The 19,391-nt window shown below is 35.6% G+C and overlaps 1 protein-coding gene and 1 long non-coding RNA gene across 6 annotated transcripts in view; one reads left to right on the top strand and one right to left on the bottom strand.

The window, feature by feature from the left end:
- LOC123606333 overlaps window positions 1-12,896 on the bottom strand; it is a 39,212-nt gene extending 26,316 nt beyond the window's left edge. Inside the window, exons 1-2 of the long non-coding RNA XR_006716235.1 lie at window positions 12,576-12,896; window positions 10,630-10,716 (exon numbers count right to left, since the gene is read on the bottom strand). This is a non-coding gene — a long non-coding RNA (uncharacterized LOC123606333). The remainder of the gene's footprint in view (window positions 1-10,629; window positions 10,717-12,575) is intronic.
- KMT2E (lysine methyltransferase 2E (inactive)) overlaps window positions 1-19,391 on the top strand; it is a 101,780-nt gene that overhangs the window by 71,773 nt on the left and 10,616 nt on the right. For all 5 annotated transcript variants that reach the window (XM_045494501.1, XM_045494503.1, XM_045494500.1 and 2 more), the window contains 8 exons: window positions 2,011-2,241; window positions 2,359-2,489; window positions 3,735-3,852; window positions 4,833-4,942; window positions 8,238-8,502; window positions 9,437-9,535; window positions 17,689-17,853; window positions 18,163-18,471. In XM_045494501.1, the coding sequence (XP_045350457.1) occupies window positions 2,011-2,241; window positions 2,359-2,489; window positions 3,735-3,852; window positions 4,833-4,942; window positions 8,238-8,502; window positions 9,437-9,535; window positions 17,689-17,853; window positions 18,163-18,471 (1,428 nt within the window). The remainder of the gene's footprint in view (window positions 1-2,010; window positions 2,242-2,358; window positions 2,490-3,734; window positions 3,853-4,832; window positions 4,943-8,237; window positions 8,503-9,436; window positions 9,536-17,688; window positions 17,854-18,162; window positions 18,472-19,391) is intronic.

The raw sequence follows: 19,391 nt of genomic DNA, 5'->3' as shown, positions 1-19,391 counted from the left end.
TCAGCTGTATAGACTTACTATACAGCTTTCTAGGCTGTGTGGTTAAACGCTAATGGGTTTCTTAAGTTGTCAGATATTAAAATAGTATGTGGGGAGCATGTTACAGTGTATCTTTTGTGCATAACAATTATTCACTATTTCACATTCTTGGAAAACAAATAATTAAACAGCTGTCCAGTGATGATTACTGCATACGTTTGTAGTTCTTTCTCAAGAAAATATGTGGTGTCACTCAACACACAGCAAGCCCAAAGTTTCATAAAATGTTCCTTATATGTTAAAGCTGGGGATTATATACTTACTATATATTAAAACTTGAATTTATGGGACATTATCTGACACAGTACAATCTGAAAAAGGTTTTGGATTAAGCTGGTGGAAACTGTTGATACTCTAAAGTTTTCCTTTCTTCCTTATTTATCCAGTCATTCCAATACTAAGTTTAATTAAGAAGGAACATCTTTTACTTAAGTGAAATATTTTCATTTGTTTTGTAAAGAGATGAGGAAGTAAAATTTTAAAAATGCTTTGTGCATCTTTAAAGATATCTTTGCCTTAACTAAAAGATACCTCTTTAAGATTGTAACAGTTTCAGTTAGTAATTCAATAGTATTTATAGGTTAAAGAGATATGGAAGAACTATTAAATATATACCAGATCAGTAGAGGGCTTGGGTGGAGGAGGACAGAAAAGAAAGACAAATTTTTAAAAATGGATTTCTTTAATAAATCTGAGGAAAGCCTTAATATGTAGTATTTCATATTTGTATAAAAATTTATTATCTCATGGTCATTATAATGTGGAATATGTAAGTACAGAAAATACCAGTTAATACAAATAAACCTACTCCTATCAAGTAGTTGAACAACTTACTACAGTTTGTTTCATTGTAAAAAAGAATGATACTTTTTGTAATAAAAGTTAATTATATGGCAGGTGGGCAGATGGTAAATTTTAGTGTTACTGTACATGTATACATGTCTAACAGGATATATAAGGATCTTTATGAATTCTATATGTGATTTTCAAATTTTAGTTAGGTTATACATATAGAAATAGTCTGTTTTCTCACCAAGGTATTCAGTGTTGTAGAAACTGGTGAATAGCATTTACAACAAATTGAAATGTCATGTGTTAAAACGAATTATAAACCTGAATTATGCTAATGAAACATGTTTTTGTTATCTGCATTACTTGATTTTCATCCTAAGATTGCAAATAAGAATTGTTGTGGGTGTCCACATTTTAATACATTTTTAAAATGTGTGGTCATTGTGCCTATCTGTAAATTGCATTCCAGCGAGAAAAGTGTTACTTTTTTGTTCTGTAACAGATTGAGAGAGGCTGTAACTTTTTGTACTTGGCACTTAGCGTTCTTATCTTACAGGTTTTTAATAGGAGGTATGGATGAAGAGCAAGCATTTAAGTTTATAAGTCCTTGCTGTCATTATGATCCTTGAATTTAGGCTGTGGACCATTTTGGGTCATTTCACATCCTATTAGACATTTGTTCTCATGTCATATTTATCATGTGGACAATTGATTATAGATCTTGGAATTATACTAAATTAAGATGTCAAAGTGTGTTTTTTAATAAAACATGTTAAAATTGTATTCTATCAGAACTGAGTATAAAGTAGATACTGGCAGTCTGTAAAATAAAAACATTTTCATATGCTATCTTTTTTTTAATCATTAGTTGACAGTAACTCCGAAGTTTTGGGTGTTTGCAGTTTTGTCAGTGGCCTTAATTTGGCTACAGTGGTGTCAGTGAAGCTTGAATTTATGCTGTTCAACATAACTTGGCCTCTTTAGTTTTCTAACTCTTTATCTGGCATGCAGTATAAAAATGTAGTATGCTGATCATTTATGGTCTGTTTTTTCCTAGGACCAACTTAGAAAGCCGAACATTATTGCTACTTTATGTTATGTTCTTTTATATAGATTACCGTGTGTGTGTGTAAATACTTAGAAGTCCAGATATTAATGCTTAGTTTGCTATGATTTTAGGGTTCAGCTCCAGAGATTGATCCTTCATCTGATGGTTCAAATTTTGGATGGGAGACAAAAATCAAAGCGTGGATGGATCGATACGAAGAGGCAAATAGTAACCAATATAGTGAGGGTGTTCAGAGGGAGGCACAAAGAATAGCTCTGAGATTAGGCAATGGAAATGACAAAAAAGAGATAAATAAATCAGATTTGAATACCAACAATTTGCTCTTCAAACCTCCTGTAGAGGTAAATATATCATTTGCCTAAAAATTATGAAACAAAGACCTTTTTCTAATGTATATCTTAACTGGTTAGACTGAAAGCAGTTAGGTTTAACTAATCTGAACATTTCTCTTATTTTAGAGCCATATACAAAAAAATAAGAAAATTCTGAAATCTGCAAAAGATTTGCCTCCTGATGCACTTATCATTGAGTACAGAGGGAAGTTTATGCTAAGAGAACAGTTTGAAGCAAATGGATATTTCTTTAAGAGGTATATTCATTTATTTTACTAGTTACCTGTTGTTAAGTATTGACTTTTTGGCTGTTTACCAAGATGCTGTGTGTTCATAAGCCTTTTGTTTTTCTAAGTTATCATTTTAATATTTTTAAAACTATGGTACAGTTGAACAGTGACTAATGATAACTTTTGAACTATAATAAAATATGACAAAAAGTAGATGTATTTCTGTCTCTTACCCATCTCTCTTACTGACATTCTTGCAACAGTTTACTTCAAAGATAAACAGCAGTATATAGGTGGACATTAATTTAAAACTATGATTACATAAGATTATAAGGAGTGAAGCCCTTTTGCATCCAGGACCTTACCTAGTTCCTTATAACATAATTGCTAGAACCTGAAAACACCATTGGTGATCACAGGCAAAACCCCTTCCTCTTTATAACAGATGTTGGATTTGGTCTTACATTATTGCTACTTTCACCTCCTCCTTTCTTGGTACTAGAATGGCACTGGAGCCCTCTTCTATATATTTTTTGGGGGCATTTGATATAACCCCTTGCTTCCCGGAGGTCAGGAAATATGTTTGTATCTTTAGGGAGATAAGTCTATATGGTTATTAAAAGTATTTGTTGGGGCGCCTGGGTGGCGCAGTCGGTTAAGCGTCCGACTTCAGCCAGGTCACAATCTCGCGGTCCGTGAGTTCGAGCCCCGCGTCGGGCTCTGGGCTGATGGCTCAGAGCCTGGAGCCTGTTTCCGATTCTGTGTCTCCCTCTCTCTCTGCCCCTCCCCCGTTCATGCTCTGTCTCTCTCTGTCCCAAAAATAAATAAACGTTGAAAAAAAAAAGAACACGAAAGACGCTTTCTTAAAAAAAAAAAAAAAGTATTTGTTGTTTATAACTTGAATTTTTAAGATTTGAAAGATATACAAATCTTTTACATAGCAAATTTGATCTGAAACAGTGCTAGAAATCAAAACTTAAATGTACTAGGCGATTAGGATTTTAAAGGTATCCAATTAATGAATTCTCCTGTAAAGGCAATAGTCACTCCCTTTTTATCTCATAAATTTGAATTTCTACCTTCAATCAATTACCTTTAATTTAGGTAAGGTTACTGGAGCAGGTAAAAATCTCATTAGCATGAACTAGCCCTTAACGAATGGGTTCTGGTATTAGACTGCCTGTGTTCAAGTCTTGGCTTCACTATTTACTTTGAATCTTTTAGAAGTTTCTTAACATGTTAATGGTTTATAATGCATTTCTTTCTTTGTAGACCATATCCTTTTGTTTTATTTTATTCTAAATTTCACGGGCTAGAAATGTGTGTTGATGCAAGGACTTTTGGGAATGAGGCTCGGTTCATTAGGCGTTCTTGTACACCCAATGCAGAGGTAAGCTTCTAAAAATCTTTTCAGGAGGCAAGGGTTTCAGGGGATGCATGGAATTGAGTATTAAACACAAGTCTGGTAGCCCTAAACTTTTTAACCATTGATGCGTTTTATATTCCTCAGCGTGTTTTCATTGCAAAAAATTAGGTGGTAATGGGCTGTGAGGTCTTAAAAATTGCTTTGCACACTGAAGAAATTGTGATGTTCTTTGTAAGAAGAAATATTAGATTTTTGTTTATTTCTGAAGCTCTACTTATGGGTCAAATGTAAGATCTGATTGGATCAAGGTAGATGACAAAACGGAAAGCTAAAGTAGATTTTATATGTGCTACTACAAAATTTTTTATAAAACTGTGTTTTAATTTGGAGCATAAATTTTGGAGCATATATCCGGGTTTTTTTTTACATGCCAAAATAAACATTTTTAATTTATAGCTATGTTATAGTTGAGTTTACGTTTTGAAGCCAGACTTAATAGATTCATGTCTTCTTTTTGACTTACTAGCTTTGTAACCTGGTCTGCGTTCTATAAAAAGTGGTTATGAGGACTCAATGGAGTAAATATATATGAAGTACCTAGAACAGTGTCTGTCATAGAAAAGTGTGGTGTTAACTGTTCCATTACTGATTATTGTATTTCATCAAATCGAGGGTGTCATCATTTACAAAACTCCCAATTTCAGAGATACTCAGGGGTAAAAAAAAAAAAAAAAAAAAAAAAAAAGGCATTGTAGAATTGATGAAGTGTCATATTTTTTCTTCTTTTTTTAGTATTTGCTTTTTAATGCTACATGGTGGGCCATAGAGTTTGCATCACTATGCTTCTGTCCAGTTGAAAACCACCGATTTATAGTTACAAGTCTTGAACTGCATATTTTCCATGTTGTACTTGGGAATTACTTTGAAAATTTTTCAAAATTGCAGGATGGGATACTTCTAAAAGTAGAAAAATTTATAAAAATATAAAATTTTTTTTTTAACAGGTGAGGCATGAAATTGAAGATGGAACCATACATCTTTACATTTATTCTATACAGACTATTCCAAAAGGAACTGAAATTACTATTGCCTTTGATTTTGACTATGGGAATTGGTAAGTTCAAGTCTGTGTATATGTTAATCTGTTTTGCAGTAGTTCCTTAATGTCCTAAAAATTTATGTATTTGCATTACTTTCATAGCTTTTCATTTGTATTTATCATGAGGCAATTAAAAAATCATAGCCCTAATTCAGCCATACAACACTGACCTTGTTTATGTGAGAATTTTCTCTTTCTGGTATTTTAGGGGGTACAGTGTTAGTGATATAATTAATTTGGCTGATCAGTGTGAATGGGTAATTGAATGTTTTGCCCCTCAAAACAAAGAAATTCAGGGTACATGTGTGGCTCTAACAGTTAAGCATCCAACTCTTGATTTGGGCTCAGGTCATGATCTCACAGTTCTGTTCTTGAGAGTGAGCCCCGCGTTGGGCTCTGCGCTGACAGTGCTGAGCCTGCTTGGGACTTCCTCTTTCTCTCTCAAAACAAATAAACTTAAAAAAAAAACAAAAAACAAAAGCAACAGAAATTGTGCCAAGTTTTCTTGCAGTAAAAGTGTTTGTTGGAGTACTGTAAGGAAGTTCTGAGAACTGCTGTTCTGAAACACTAGGGAAGAAAGTTAAAGTTAATTCTGATATAAAAGCTTCCATTTAAATTTTATGTATTTATACATAATATAATACAAAATTATACAAATATAATACAAAATTATAATCTGTATTATTTTGCATTCACCTTCTCTCATTCATTACTTTGAGATTTAGTTCTGTTGTTAGGTGTGGCTCTAGTTCATTTATTTTCACTGTTGATGGCATTTATCCATTCCACTATTGGTGGACCTTTAGATTTACCAAAAGTGCTCCTGTGGCTTTTTGAACACGTCTTTGTGGGTACATGTTCTCTCTGTGGTACGGAATTAGGGGTGTACTTGCTGGGTTGTAGAGTGTGCACAGCCTCAGTTTTCACCAGACATGGGTTAATTTTTAATTTGAGTATAATTGACATATAATGTTATATTAGAAAACACTAATTCTAAAAGATATGTGCACCCCTATGTTTATTGCAGTATTATTTACAATAACCAAGATATGGATAATGACCAGTTTCTATTCTTGCAGCTTTACTTCCTTGCTCCATCTCGTTATGACTTTAAAAATTGATGCTAATCCATGTGAAATGGTATCTTTTTATATTTTTAATTACCATTTTCTTTGGTTATTTTTTGACCCAAGGATCTTTTTATATATTAATTTGTCATTTGGGTTTCCACTCTGATGAATTGGTTAATCATCTTCCATTTTGCTCCTGGGCAGTCTTTTTCATACTGATTTTTGGGGGAATGGGGGATGGTTCCTTTTGTATCTTGTAGTGTATTCGGTTATAAGCAGTTCAGTTCATTTCCTCCTATTCTGTATTTTATCTTTAAATTTTTCTATGGTAACCTATTTAAATGCCTAAGTTTTAAATATCCATTATGTTTTCTGTCAGTGAAATTCCTCTTCCTGCCCTGTGCATCTCTACTTAATTGTTGGCAGTCAGATTTATTATAACTTCAGCATTTCCTTGTTAGCCCTTTCTCCCCCCAGAAGGTGGAAAATTTAGCATAATGGCTCTTTGCCCATTGCTTTGAAAGACTGTATCCCATGAGTGGTTAAGAATATAAGCTTTTTATAATCTGGTTTTAAATCCTAGCTTGGTTGCTTATTATTAGCTATATAACCTTCTTATCCCTTTGTGCTTTGTTACAGCACAAGTAACATGAGAATAATAATACTCACCAAACAGGAATGTTTTGAAAATTCAGTGAGTTTAAGATACGTAAAGTGTTCAGGGATGCCTGGGTGGCTCAATTGGTTGAGCATCTGACTCTTGATTTCAGCTCAGGTCTTGATCTCAGGGTCATGAGATTGAGCCCCAGGTCTGGCTCAGCACTGGGTGTGAAGCCTGCTTAAGATTCTCTCTCTCCCTGTCTCTTACTCTTTCCCTCCCCCCCATCTCTGCCCTTTCCCCACTCGAGCTCCTGTGTGTGCACACATTCTCAAAAAAAAAAAAAAAAAAAAAAAAAAAGATATGTAAAGTGTTTAAAGCAATTCCTGGCACAAAATAAGTGCTTGGTAAACATGAGCTATTAGCCATCATTATTTGGAGTTCTATTATCCTGAAATCAAAACATCTAGAAAGTTTCAACCTAGTTTCTAGCAATACCTGATTTGGGGAGATGGGGGAGTAGATCATAAATTTTTGAGTTCTATCCCTGATTCACAGATTTAGCAAGTTTGACTTATACTAGTATTGAAAGTGAGCAAGTAGGAGTATTAGAAACTTTTTTATTGTGAACAAACACTAAATTAATTAAAACATGTAAAGTGGGAGGCTTCTACTGTTTAACTCCGATTTTGGCATGCTGCCTGTATCCTAGAGAGAAATTGAACGTTGGTGGTAGAGATATGGAGGGCAGAGTTAAGAAATATTGAAGAGATGAAAAGTGTGAGCTTTGGACTCCCCTAAACCTGTACCTGAATGCTGTCCCAACCATTTAGCTAGCATGTGATGTTGGACAAAATGCTGCCCCTCTCTGCCCATTAATCTTGTCTGTATGGTGGGAGTAATATATATCACTGCAGTGAAGATGAGAGTGCGATTATTTTTCAAGCTTCCATTTGAAAGAGAGAACATGTAAGGAGGGGCAAAAAGAAGCATAACTTTACCTTTTTTCAAAGACACTTGGTTATTGAAGTCATTCCTTAAAGTAAAATACAAACTAGTTAGGGTTTGGGACCACTGAAGTAAATACTGTTTTTGCCTTAATGTAAGCCACAGTATCATTTTACTTAAAAAGGCTGAGTTTTAATTTGAGTTGCTTCTCTAAACCATAACTGGTTATCCTTTTGATTGAAGGCCCAATCTCTGGTCAGAAATCAACTTCAAATTTTTTTTTTTTTTTCAACGTTTATTTATTTTTGGGACAGAGAGAGACAGAGCATGAACAGGGGAGGGGCAGAGAGAGAGGGAGACACAGAATCGGAAACAGGCTCCAGGCTCTGAGCCATCAGCCCAGAGCCCGACGCGGGGCTCGAACTCACGGACCGCGAGATCGTGACCTGGCTGAAGTCGGACGCTTTACCGACTGCGCCACCCAGGCGCCCCCAGAAATCAACTTCAAATGATAATGTTTTTTAAGTGAGGAAATAAAATCTCTTTTGTGATAGTTACCATAGGAATGCAAATTAGTGAAAAGGATTGCTCATAAATAGTAGTAGCATAGAATTTACAGAGTTGCAGCTTAAAATGGATAAGAAGATTTTAAAGTTTGCATCCTGAATAAATACTTAACCGGTTATCTTTCCAGTAAGTACAAGGTGGACTGCGCATGCCTCAAAGAAAATCCAGAGTGCCCTGTTCTAAAACGTAGTTCTGAATCCACGGAAAACATCAATAGCGGTTATGAGACCAGAAGGAAAAAAGGAAAAAAAGAAAAGGATATTTCAAAAGAAAAAGATACACAAAATCAGAATATTACTCTGGATTGTGAAGGAACAACCAACAAAATGAAGAGCCCAGAAACTAAACAAAGAAAGCTTTCTCCCCTGAGACTATCAGTATCAAATAATCAGGTACTGAACTATGCTCTTCTGATTGTCAGCCGAAGTCAACAAAAGAAAGTAACTTGTCATATTTTAACCTCTTTTTTGCTTTATGTAAAATGGTTTAAATTTTTTAAGTTAAACCTACTGTTATTTAATGAAGTACTTAGAAACATAAAACACAGGTTCTACTAGAATTTGTGCATTGTTAGTAAATAACTCAGCCAGCATATCCTTGCAGAATTGAATGCAAGATATTTCTATAACTGAGTAATTAAAAACTTCTTCCAGATGGTATTGTCCTTATGTTAATAAAATTCTTATTTAAAATCTTAATTTCCTTTTTTAAATATTTGAGGCATAATTAATTCTATAAGGATGAGAGATAAGGTTGTTCAGAGAAAATTCTCTTAACATGTACGGTAATTTGGAGGAATGAGTTTGCCCTCTGTGTCTGCTTTGCCAGGGAATAGTTTGTTATCTGCCCTCTACACAAATGAAAGTTAGGAGGGACCATTTAAATGTGAAAATTAAGTACAGTTTTACTCATCTCCAGTACCCCATCTTCCTTAATTTAACAATAGCTTAATCAATTTAATAATTTCCCTTAAGTTTCAAATTGAACAAACATTTATTGGGCGCTTGGTGTTTGTAGGCACTGGGTCTCATGAAGTACTTTTGTATATTCATGTTTTGGGAAGACTATAAACAGAAGGCTGTGCTACCATATTTGACCTTGTGGGCTCTAACACTGACTCTAACTTTAAAAAGCAAAATTATTTGCATAATTTTGAAAGTGTTGAATTAAAACCAGTTTTAAAATTCTGAAATGTATTTAAGTAGGCTTATAATTTTCCTACATTGAATTTGTTAGTTGTGGTTGAAAGGCATTTATAATAGTGCAGTGTCCCTAGTTTGTAGATGGAATAGTAGTATCTATAAAGCAGTCATTTCCATCTTTCAGGAACCAGATTTTATTGATGATATAGAAGAAAAAACTCCCATTAGCAATGAAGTAGAAATGGAATCAGAGGAGCAGATTGCAGAAAGGAAAAGGAAGATGGTAAGTTGGGAAGCCAGTAGCTGCTTCATGCTGTCACTTGCGCTTATGACAGCTGCTCTTCCCATAGTCATTGTCGCTGCCTTTAGGAGGCCTGTTGTTTGTTTCAAGTTAGCAAACAGGATGTGCCGCTGAGCATTTCTGTTTGGCTTTGTTGTTACCATCCAAGTAACTTGCACTAATGTTTTATATATTTACTGTGTGTTCATTAGACATTTTAGAATGTGACATTTAAGAAATTTTGAACATTTTTGAAGCTGAGAACTATCAATAAATTTTAATGCCAGAATCACTGTTCAAAATGTCTTTCATTAGCTAAATGTACCTTTCACTTCATAATTTAATGTAAAGCAAAAATGGAATTTTAAAGCTTATAATAGCACCAAATAAATGGCTTATGCAAAAAACAAAACAAAACAAAACAAAAAACCCACTGTTTGATAGCTACTATTTCTGTATCTCATACTGGTATCACAAGATTTTCATTAAAATACGTTTAGAATTTATATTCCTTGCTCCGCTTTTTATACATATATTTGCAAATAAATAATACAAGATATTTTCATAGAAGTCCATGGTAATTTGGCAGTGGATATAATATTTAGGCGAGTTAAGAAAGTTTTGTGATATAGTTTGCCCAAAGATTTGAAGATGATTTTACACACCAACTAATGATCTTACTATGGGTTTTCCCCACTCCCTTTTATTTTGTTTCATGTCTGTGATTTTCATGCTGAATTCCATGGAATTGCAGGTGTCATGTACTTAGGGAAGGGTAGGATCTTTGGAATTTGGTCATTGTAGGCCTACTTAATTTGTCTTTTTTATTGCCTGGATAGTCATTCCTCCAACATGGTTTTATTGTTGATGTTCAGAATTGTGAAAGCAAAGCCCAACTTTTGCAGTCTGCAGGTTTCACAAACACTGCTGTGAGGGGACAGGGTAATGTTAGAGATCAGAGAGAAGAAAAACAACTAGGAGAAAATACTGGACGTGGTTGGTTATAAAGAAAGGAGGAGGGTTTTTTTTCCTATACCTAAAGGAATTATCTTGAACCCTTTTCAAGATGTGGTTACATCTGAATTATCTGTACCTACCCAAATCACCTGTGGCCCTTTCTTGAGGAGATTTTCAGTATTGGCCTGTTCATTCCACAGTTGCCACAGCAGCATATTTGCGCTAATCTGCAAAACCAATTTGGAGTATCACTGGTTTTGGATGATGCATGTGTATGATAAGGAGGAACCTCTTTCATAAGTTAAGGGCTACAACAATCACTTTGAAAAATCATGAAATTTTTAAAAAACAGGTTATATGCCCTTAAAATAATTTTACTCAGGTTGCATTTTGTTTAAAAGTTTTTATGACTGTGGGGCTACTTTTAAAATTTATCTATTAATGCTGAGAAAATCCATGAACTTTAGAACATCCTCATTTTCAGATCCCAGAAAATAGAAATACTCTTTTGCTGATCGAACTTTAGACAAACAAAAAGGCTTACTTGGGAATCCATTTTTGGTCAGGATTTTACCTGTTAGTATGCTATATTAATATAGGCAATGCTTTAAATTTTACATACATTTTAGCATATTCATTTTAATATCTGCCTCTAAGGTAGCTGCTGTGCAGCTGGGTATTTTTCATACAAATAAAATGTGGAAAACTTGCAAAGTATCAGTGTTTAGAATTTGGTATTTTGAAGGGATATGAAATAAATATTTAAAAATCTTTGGCTCCTTGACCCTCAAACTCATTGCAATGTTATTTCTAATTGGTACATTTGCTTTGATATTTTAATTACAGAATTTTTGGGTATGGTCAAATAAGCAGAATGTAAAAGCACTGTTGGGATTCTTAAGCCAGTTGGCATGGTCTCTCCCCACCCCTTGCCACATACTGGTATTTTTGAGGACCAAAATATTTGGCTTTGAAAAGTTTAAATATTAATCAGCCTTTAGTGTCTGCCTTTTGTATTGGGTAGGTTAACAGTAGTAGTTAGAAACATTAAGGTCAGCTCCTGAGAAACTGACTGAAATTTCCTCCTGTGAGGGGAAAGACTTTAAATCATTATTGGGTACTAGTTCTCTTGTAGATTTACAAGATTGGGGTACAAAAGGAGTTAGTCCTACTCTCCTCCCAGATAAATACCATATAATGTCCAAATTCAAATATACTTTAGCCTATCCTTTTGTAGTGTAGCTTGAGCCATATGAAATTGTTTTGACAGTGTTTACCTACACAAATGGAAGTTTCATACATGACCTAATATTTAGCATTTTGCTCAGTCTCCAAAAATTGCACTGGTAGAAGTATGTATTTTGGTTGCTTGTCTTTTTTTTTTTTTTTTTTTTTTTTTGGTGAGAATGGAAGACCAATGTCTCTGCCTTCCAGGGCATTTATAGAAACTATTATGGTGCAGCAAGAAATGTGGTAAAGGAGCTATAAATATGATAGGTAACTTACAGCTGTGGTTGGAGGTAGGGTCAAAGACCATTTCATGAAGTAGGTACTATTTAGGATGGACCTTAGGGGTGGGGTTTAAGCAAGTACAGATTACCTTGTAACTAAATTGTATGGAGTACAATGTATGGAGTTACATGGAGTACAGAAATAGCCCACCAGGGGAAAGAGCCTGGAGGTAATTATAAAAGTGATAAATCATATTTGGCTGGGATTATATAGGTGGTTTTTTGGGGTGGGGGAACAGGGAGATAAGGTTGGTTGATAGCAGATCACATGAAGTGTTGAATGATAAAGATTTCACGGAAGAATGTTTATTCAAATTACTATGTGGCCAGATAGAAAGCTATTTTTTTATTAAAAAAATTTTTTTCCCTCTATTATTTTTCCCCCTTAAAAAGTTGTTACCTACTTACGAAAGCACACCTGTCTCTAAATGGTATAGAACTGAATAAATAGATGGTTTCCTTTTAGCTAGGAAGAGATACCTCTTTGGCGGTGGTTGGAACTGACTTTGGAGAATCTTAAAATCAACCCCGTTAAGCTATGGCAGTTGAAATGCAAGTAGGCTGTTTATACTCACCTGATTCCAAAACCAGGGCACTACTGAGTGGATTCCCCCAGGTGCACGGGAGGTGAAGTAAGGGGAGGTGAGGTGGCCATATAACCTTGTCAGAGGTAAAGAAAGTATGCAGAAAGGGGTTAGATTTTGGGAAGCTCATCGTATTTTGTTGAACTAACATGTGATCAATTAAAGTATAAAGCTTTTGAAAATTTTAAATAAAAATCAGGCTTGCCCCACCCAGTGTATAATGACATGAAAAGACCCTCCTGAAGTATCTGCTGATACTAAGAATTGAAGATCACTAGAATATAAACTACATAAGGGTGAGAATTTATAATTTTATAAATTGTTACAGCCCCAGTTCCTGTGGAAAAAAATTCCAGGTGTTTATAAAGTACATAAATGAGCCTACTAAATATTTGTGGCAGCCATTTAAGTAGAGATATAGGTAGGCCCATGAATGTGAATTAAGTGAAGCTTCCTTATAGCCCAGGTAGTGCCCTGGAGGCTTTGCCAGGATGCAGGATTCGCCATAATTTTCTTATCCCTCATCCTTCACATCAGAAATTATTCCACAGAACACTAATATGTTTTGTGGGGTGGGGGGGGGGGAAGCTCTGGGGCCAGTTGAGTTTAGTAAACAGTGCTTTAGATCCCCAACTTTGAGTTCTTCAGTATATACGTAGTGGTGTGTTTAAAAATTTGAAAAATTCTGTTTATGAAGGCATTTTGTAAATTTTGACACCCTTCCAACTTGTTTGTGGTGATACCTTTGACATCCCACAGTTTTTTATCTGATGGAACAAGCATCCTGTGGGAAAACACTACTGTTAATTCCTCTAGGGAAGTAACTTGACTTAGAAGATAGCTTTAGAAAATGCCGAAGAAATTTTAATAGTAAGATATCAGGATAAACACCTTGCCAGGAAAGCCATCTGATGACATGTGAAATGTATCCCCCATCTCACTTTTCTCTCCTTATAACACGATTAAGTTGATGTCGGTTACCAATTCTGATTTTCTTAGGTCCCATGTTCTCATCACAGAGTTTAGGAATTGTGTTTCTAAAGACGAGTAATTAATGACATTATGGTATTGAACAGCAAATGGGAACCCATTTATTTTTATTAGGGTTCTATTCAAACAAAATGAGGATATTCAGCTTTAGCTGCTTTGTAATAAATTTAAGATTTCCCAAATCTCATTTAAATACTTCACTCATGCTTTCATATAACAGTGACATATGCTTTATATAATGTATATACAGTTCTTATTCATTTAACAAAAATGAGTGTTTGCTATACACTGAGCACCATTGAAAGTACTGGGTGAAAAAGAAGGCAAGGTTCTGGAGAAGCTTTCATGGAACACAAGTGCATGGAATAAGAAACAAATACCAAAGAGGAAACAGTACTGTGCAGAGAAACTGAATCATTGTGTGGTAGAAAAGAAATGGGGATACTCCACAAGCCATACTGACTATTTGCAATTATTTTATTGATAATCAATAATCTTAACCATTTTTTTAAAAGATTAATAAATTAATCTCTAACTCTTGTTCGAGAGGATAAGCAAAGTCATTTGAGTAAGGAATCCCTTTTACTTTCTGTTTCAAGGCTATGGGTGGGGTAATTTAGCAGACTGGCCCTCCAGGTTCCCTTTCCTTTAAAAGGCAAGTTTTTTAAGAAGAACCACTTCTTATCTGTTAGCAAGGGAAAAAAGGAAACCTTGAGTCTCTAGATGTCTTCATTTTGTTTCCTTCTCAATTCTTTAGCTCTACTACTAAGCACATTTCCCTTTAAAGCTAGTGTGGGGCACAGTTCATCAGCTTATTTTCACTCAGTTAAAAAGTACCAGTTATTGCTAATTGGGATGAATTATAACAATTTACTCAGTGGGGTTTGTTTTTTCAGTTGCAATATTGTATCAAACTTTAAGCCGTGTTCTTTAGTATGTACCCCTACAACTATATTGGACTTTACGTTTTCCCCATTTGTTGAATAGGAGTCTTAGACAAGTTCTCCATGGTCTCTTCCAAGCGTATCAAGTTAGAGGATTTCAAGTCAGGTTTGTGCTCCAGCGTTTACATACGGAAGCACAAAGTTGGAATAAGAATTTTCAAAATACCCACTCCTCAAGTGATAAAATGCCTTTAAGGGATAGTAAGCAGACTTTATTCTGCTTACAGGAATTACAGCACTCTATATTTGCTGCTGTAAAACCATAAACTAAGATACAGGTCATAAAAGCAATCTGTTGATCTCATCAGAGAGCCTTCATAGTTTCAGCTTAGCTCCCAATACTCCAGCGTTAACAATGTGTCACTTTCATTCCTGAAAGGCAAACCTGTTTAACTGTAATTCTGGATCAGCGTCAATAATTGCCCAGCTCACAGATAATACAGTGATCCTGAGGTCTGCTCATGGACTTGGAATGAGTTCTGGTTATAAAACATGTCTTATGTGACAAGTATAATCTCAACTACATCAAGCACAGATGTTAGGGTCTGCTGAGGTTAATTAGGACTCCTAATTTCACTGATCCCCTACACAGGCTATCACTACCCTAAGCCATATATAAAACTGGTTATTTTTCAGGTAGGTCTGTAAAATTGGTGCTAAGTTTTCAGTCATTAACTAGATACTATACGTATGGTTATGTGTCAAAGAATGTATTGGATGCATTGGTGGAAATGCTGAATGACCTGGGGACCTTCAGGAATTTAAAATAAAATTAGATCAGTGTGCTAATGATTTTTTTCATGTAGAAAATCAAAGGCATGCTTACATTTCCAACATTTGTGTGTTTTTAAGATGAAGTTGGGTTAAAGGTATTAGGATATCTCTTTAGTGCTTTGGCTGACAGTTGTAGTAAATGTGAGAGGAGTTATGCTTTATTTTGCTTATGTAGTGTCACTGGTGGTTAAATGGAGAGAGTAAATTAGGAACCAGGAAACTTGGATAAGAATTACGGCTCTGCCTTTGAGTCACTTAATACACATGGGCTTTGGTTTCTTCAGCACAGGACTAGACTTTTTTTTCCCCTAAGATCTTGACTAGCTCAAAAAGATGGAGTCATCTCTAAAGGATTTTCCTTTAGAAAAAATTTTAAATGAATGAGTTTGGTCCTTGTATCAATCTCTGACTCTCATTCTGACCATCTAAAACCAGTGAATACTGGACTATGTCAAACTTATTTTGTCATAAATTCATACTTACCTTAAATACTGTTAAGTTTTTTACACATAAAATCATTCTTGCCAACTTTGTTTCTTCTGGAAAAATGTACTTTTCTCAGATCTGTTTTAAAATTTTTTGAAGAGATAAAATAACCACAGTAATTAGCCCCTTCTCCTCTCTCCACACCCGCTCCCCTGTTCAACAGGTGAAGCAGTTATGAAAATTATCATTTTTTATTTATTTTTGAGAGAAAGAGAACATGAGCGGTGGAGGGGCAGAGAGAGAGGAGGACAGAGGAGGATCAGAAGAAGGCTCTGTGCTGACAGCAGCGAGCCTGATGTGGGGCATGAACCCACGAACCACGAGATAATGACCTGAACTGAAGCTGGACTGAGCCACCCAGGTGCCCCCCAAATTATTTTCTAATTACTCCAGATTTCTAAATTTAGGATTTTAGAAAAGCCCTAATATAGAGACAGGGTTTTAATAGCCATAAGATGCAAGGAGGTTGAGTAAAGTGATTAAAAGACCAGAGATAGAAATTAACTAAGGAAAGAATTCAGCTTTAAAACTTCCAGTTCCAGTGAAAAGACTACTTTCACCTCTGCTGTTTTTTAGTGCCAGTTACCCACCCCCGAGCAAGAGAAGGAAGATGCAGACATGTAACAAGCAATCTTACCTCCGTGGACCTCAGTTTTCTTACCTGTAATATAAAGAGACTGAGGATAACTTGTTTTGAAGACTGATTAATTAGAAAGTCACTATTGTCAGAGGAGTTCTGTTGACAGATGATTTTTGTCCCCTTATTGCGTGTAAAAAATGAAAAAAAAAAAAAAATACAGGCAAGAGTAGTAAGCCAAAGTTTCCAGAGTATAGGTGTCTTAATGCTTGAAACTGTGCTAGTAATTACTGGAACTAAAGCTCCAAGTTGGAGAAGACTATGCATGCATCCCGACCTTGAGTTTCGAACCCTTCTCCCCCATGTCACTGACACAAGAGGAAAGCCAAACGGATCTGAGACTTAGGACTTGGTTCTTTTCATTTGGAGAACTGGACAGGTGATGAAAGTGCTTCTTCCTGTTTCTGGTTGAAAACTGAAGCATTTGCCAGGCCCACAGGCCAAGGCTCTGGGTCTTGCTTTTAATATTTTCTCTCCAAAGAGAACTGAAGATCAGAGGAACTCTTGTTCTTCCAGTCCCTGCCTTGAACTGTCAGCGGAAGACAGGTCAGAGGAAGAAGGATGCCTTAGAAGAATTGTAATTGAGGGCAAGAAAGCTAAAGTACAAATAATAATCGACACCTAGGGGATGCCCACCATTTTCCAAGTGCTGTTGGCAAGCTGCACAGATACCTTCTATTTGAACTCAGTGAAGTGTAATTATTATTACATTTTGTAAAAAGCTCAAAAAGGTTAACTAGGTTGTGAAGTTGCCTAGGGTCACAAAGATAGCCAATGACTGGTAGAATCATAATTTGAACGCAGCACTTCAGCCTGTAATATCCTGGTACCACAATGTCAATAATATATTCGCTCCCTAAGTTTCTATGAATGTAATCTTTTCAACATTTGTTAACGTAGGAACTTTTCGAATCTTATTTGAAAAAATGGCTAACTTCCTATGAAGAAAGAGATTTTCAGTTTGGTAGAGCAAGGTAGTTTTTGATGCTTTTGTTGTTGTTGTTTTGCTTTATCTGTATCGTGAACAGTGATGCAACAAGTATTCATTCCTTTCGTGAAATATATTTGTAATGACAGGGTTTCTGGAGACGTTTTGGACTCTGAGGCTCTCTAGTGTATATGTTCACCCTCACTCCCCAAGTACCATCAATAGGAGGTTTTGCTAACAACATCCCAGAATTTATTTTTTACATTTGCCATGAACATTTGCAATTCTGAATTGTACTTCAGAGCAATGACATTTATTATGCCACTTGAAATTTAAATTTTGTAGACAAGAGAAGAAAGGAAAATGGAAGCAATTCTGCAAGCTTTTGCCAGACTTGAAAAAAGAGAGAAAAGAAGAGAACAAGCTTTGGAAAGAATCAGCACAGCCAAAACCGAAGTTAAAACAGAGTGTAAAGACACGCAGGCTGTCAGTGACGCCGAAGCTACTCAGGTTTAGTTTTGTTTTCACCCCTTAAGCACTTTCCAGTGAGACTGTCACACCTGGTTTAGTTGCATCTGTAATGAATTCTGTCTAATGCTGCTCAGTGGCATTTTTCAAATGCTAGGAGATTTTAGACTTGAGATACAAGATCCTATTTGCTTTGTTTTTCAATAAGAAAAATGTAATTTAGTATATATCAGAATTCAGAAAAACATTTAAGGAAATTAGCTCCCGAAATGAATTAATGCTTTTAGATTTCAGCTTCTCACTTACATAAACACAGTATCAAAAGTTCCACTCTGTTGTATTTTGAATTAGGAACAAGCAAAAGAAGAAACTGCTAGCAAGCCTGCCCCTGCCAAAGTGAATAGGACGAAACAGAGAAAAAGCTTTTCTCGGAGCAGGACTCACATTGGGCAGCAGCGGCGCAGACACAGAACTGTCAGCATGTGCTCAGATATCCAGCCGTCTTCTCCTGACCTAGAAGTTACTTCACAACAAAATGATATTGAAAATACTGTACTTGCAATAGAACCAGAAACTGAAACTGCACTAGCAGAAATAATTACTGAAACTGAAGTTCCAGCACTTAATAAATGTCCTACAAAGTACCCTAAAACAAAGAAGGTATGATTCTTAATGAATGTAGGAACTGTTTTTAAAAACAGTGTCTTATGATGTGAAATAGATTTGTGTTTTTAAGATACATTCTGTAAAACCTCATAAGGAAACAGAGTAACAGGCATAGTTTTTACACCTAGCAAAGTTTTATTGTGTTTTTTTTAATTTTTTTTTTTTTTTAACATTTATTTATTTTTGAGACAGAGACAGAGCATGAACAGGGGAGGGGCAGAGAGAGAGGGAGACACAGAATCTGAAATGGGCTCCAGGATCTGAGCTGTCAGCACAGATGCGGGGCTCGAACTCACAGACCGTGAGATCATGACCTGAGCCGAAGTCAGACGCTTAACTGACTGAGCCACCCAGGCGCCCCTATTTTTTTTTTTTAATTTATTTATTATGAGAGAGACAGCGCGAGCGGGGGAGGGGCAGAGAGAGATGGAGAGAGAGAATCCTAAGCAGGCTCTGCACTGTCAGTGCAGAGCCTGATGCAGGGCTCAGACTGACAAAACCATGAGATCATGACCTGAGCCAAAACCAAGAGTGGGATACATAACTGAGTAAGCCACCCGGGCAGCCCCACCTGACAAATTGTTTTAAACCAAGAATGAGAATCACAGAACTATAAAAATCAGTTAATAAAAATGCTTGCGTTGTTAATAAAGACAGTTATAATATTCAGTATATCAAGACCACCTTTTTGTATTGTAAATCATAATGTAGTGATTTTAAGAATTTATCAAAATTGCTATTTTTGCATGCCCTATGTACTAAGTTTACACTTCTCAGAAACAACTGGTTTTACATGTTATCCTTTATTTTTTTTGTATTTCTTACAAATTTCACAGCATAGGTAAATAATAAAAATTAAATGTGAAGGAATTACTGATTGCCGTAAGGGAAGGGCAGGTTTAGATCAATTTGTT

The sequence above is a fragment of the Leopardus geoffroyi genome, chromosome A2 (genome assembly GCF_018350155.1).
Source record: "Leopardus geoffroyi isolate Oge1 chromosome A2, O.geoffroyi_Oge1_pat1.0, whole genome shotgun sequence".
NCBI classification, from domain to species: domain Eukaryota; kingdom Metazoa; phylum Chordata; class Mammalia; order Carnivora; family Felidae; genus Leopardus; species Leopardus geoffroyi.
This window is presented reverse-complemented; position numbering and strand designations above follow the sequence as displayed.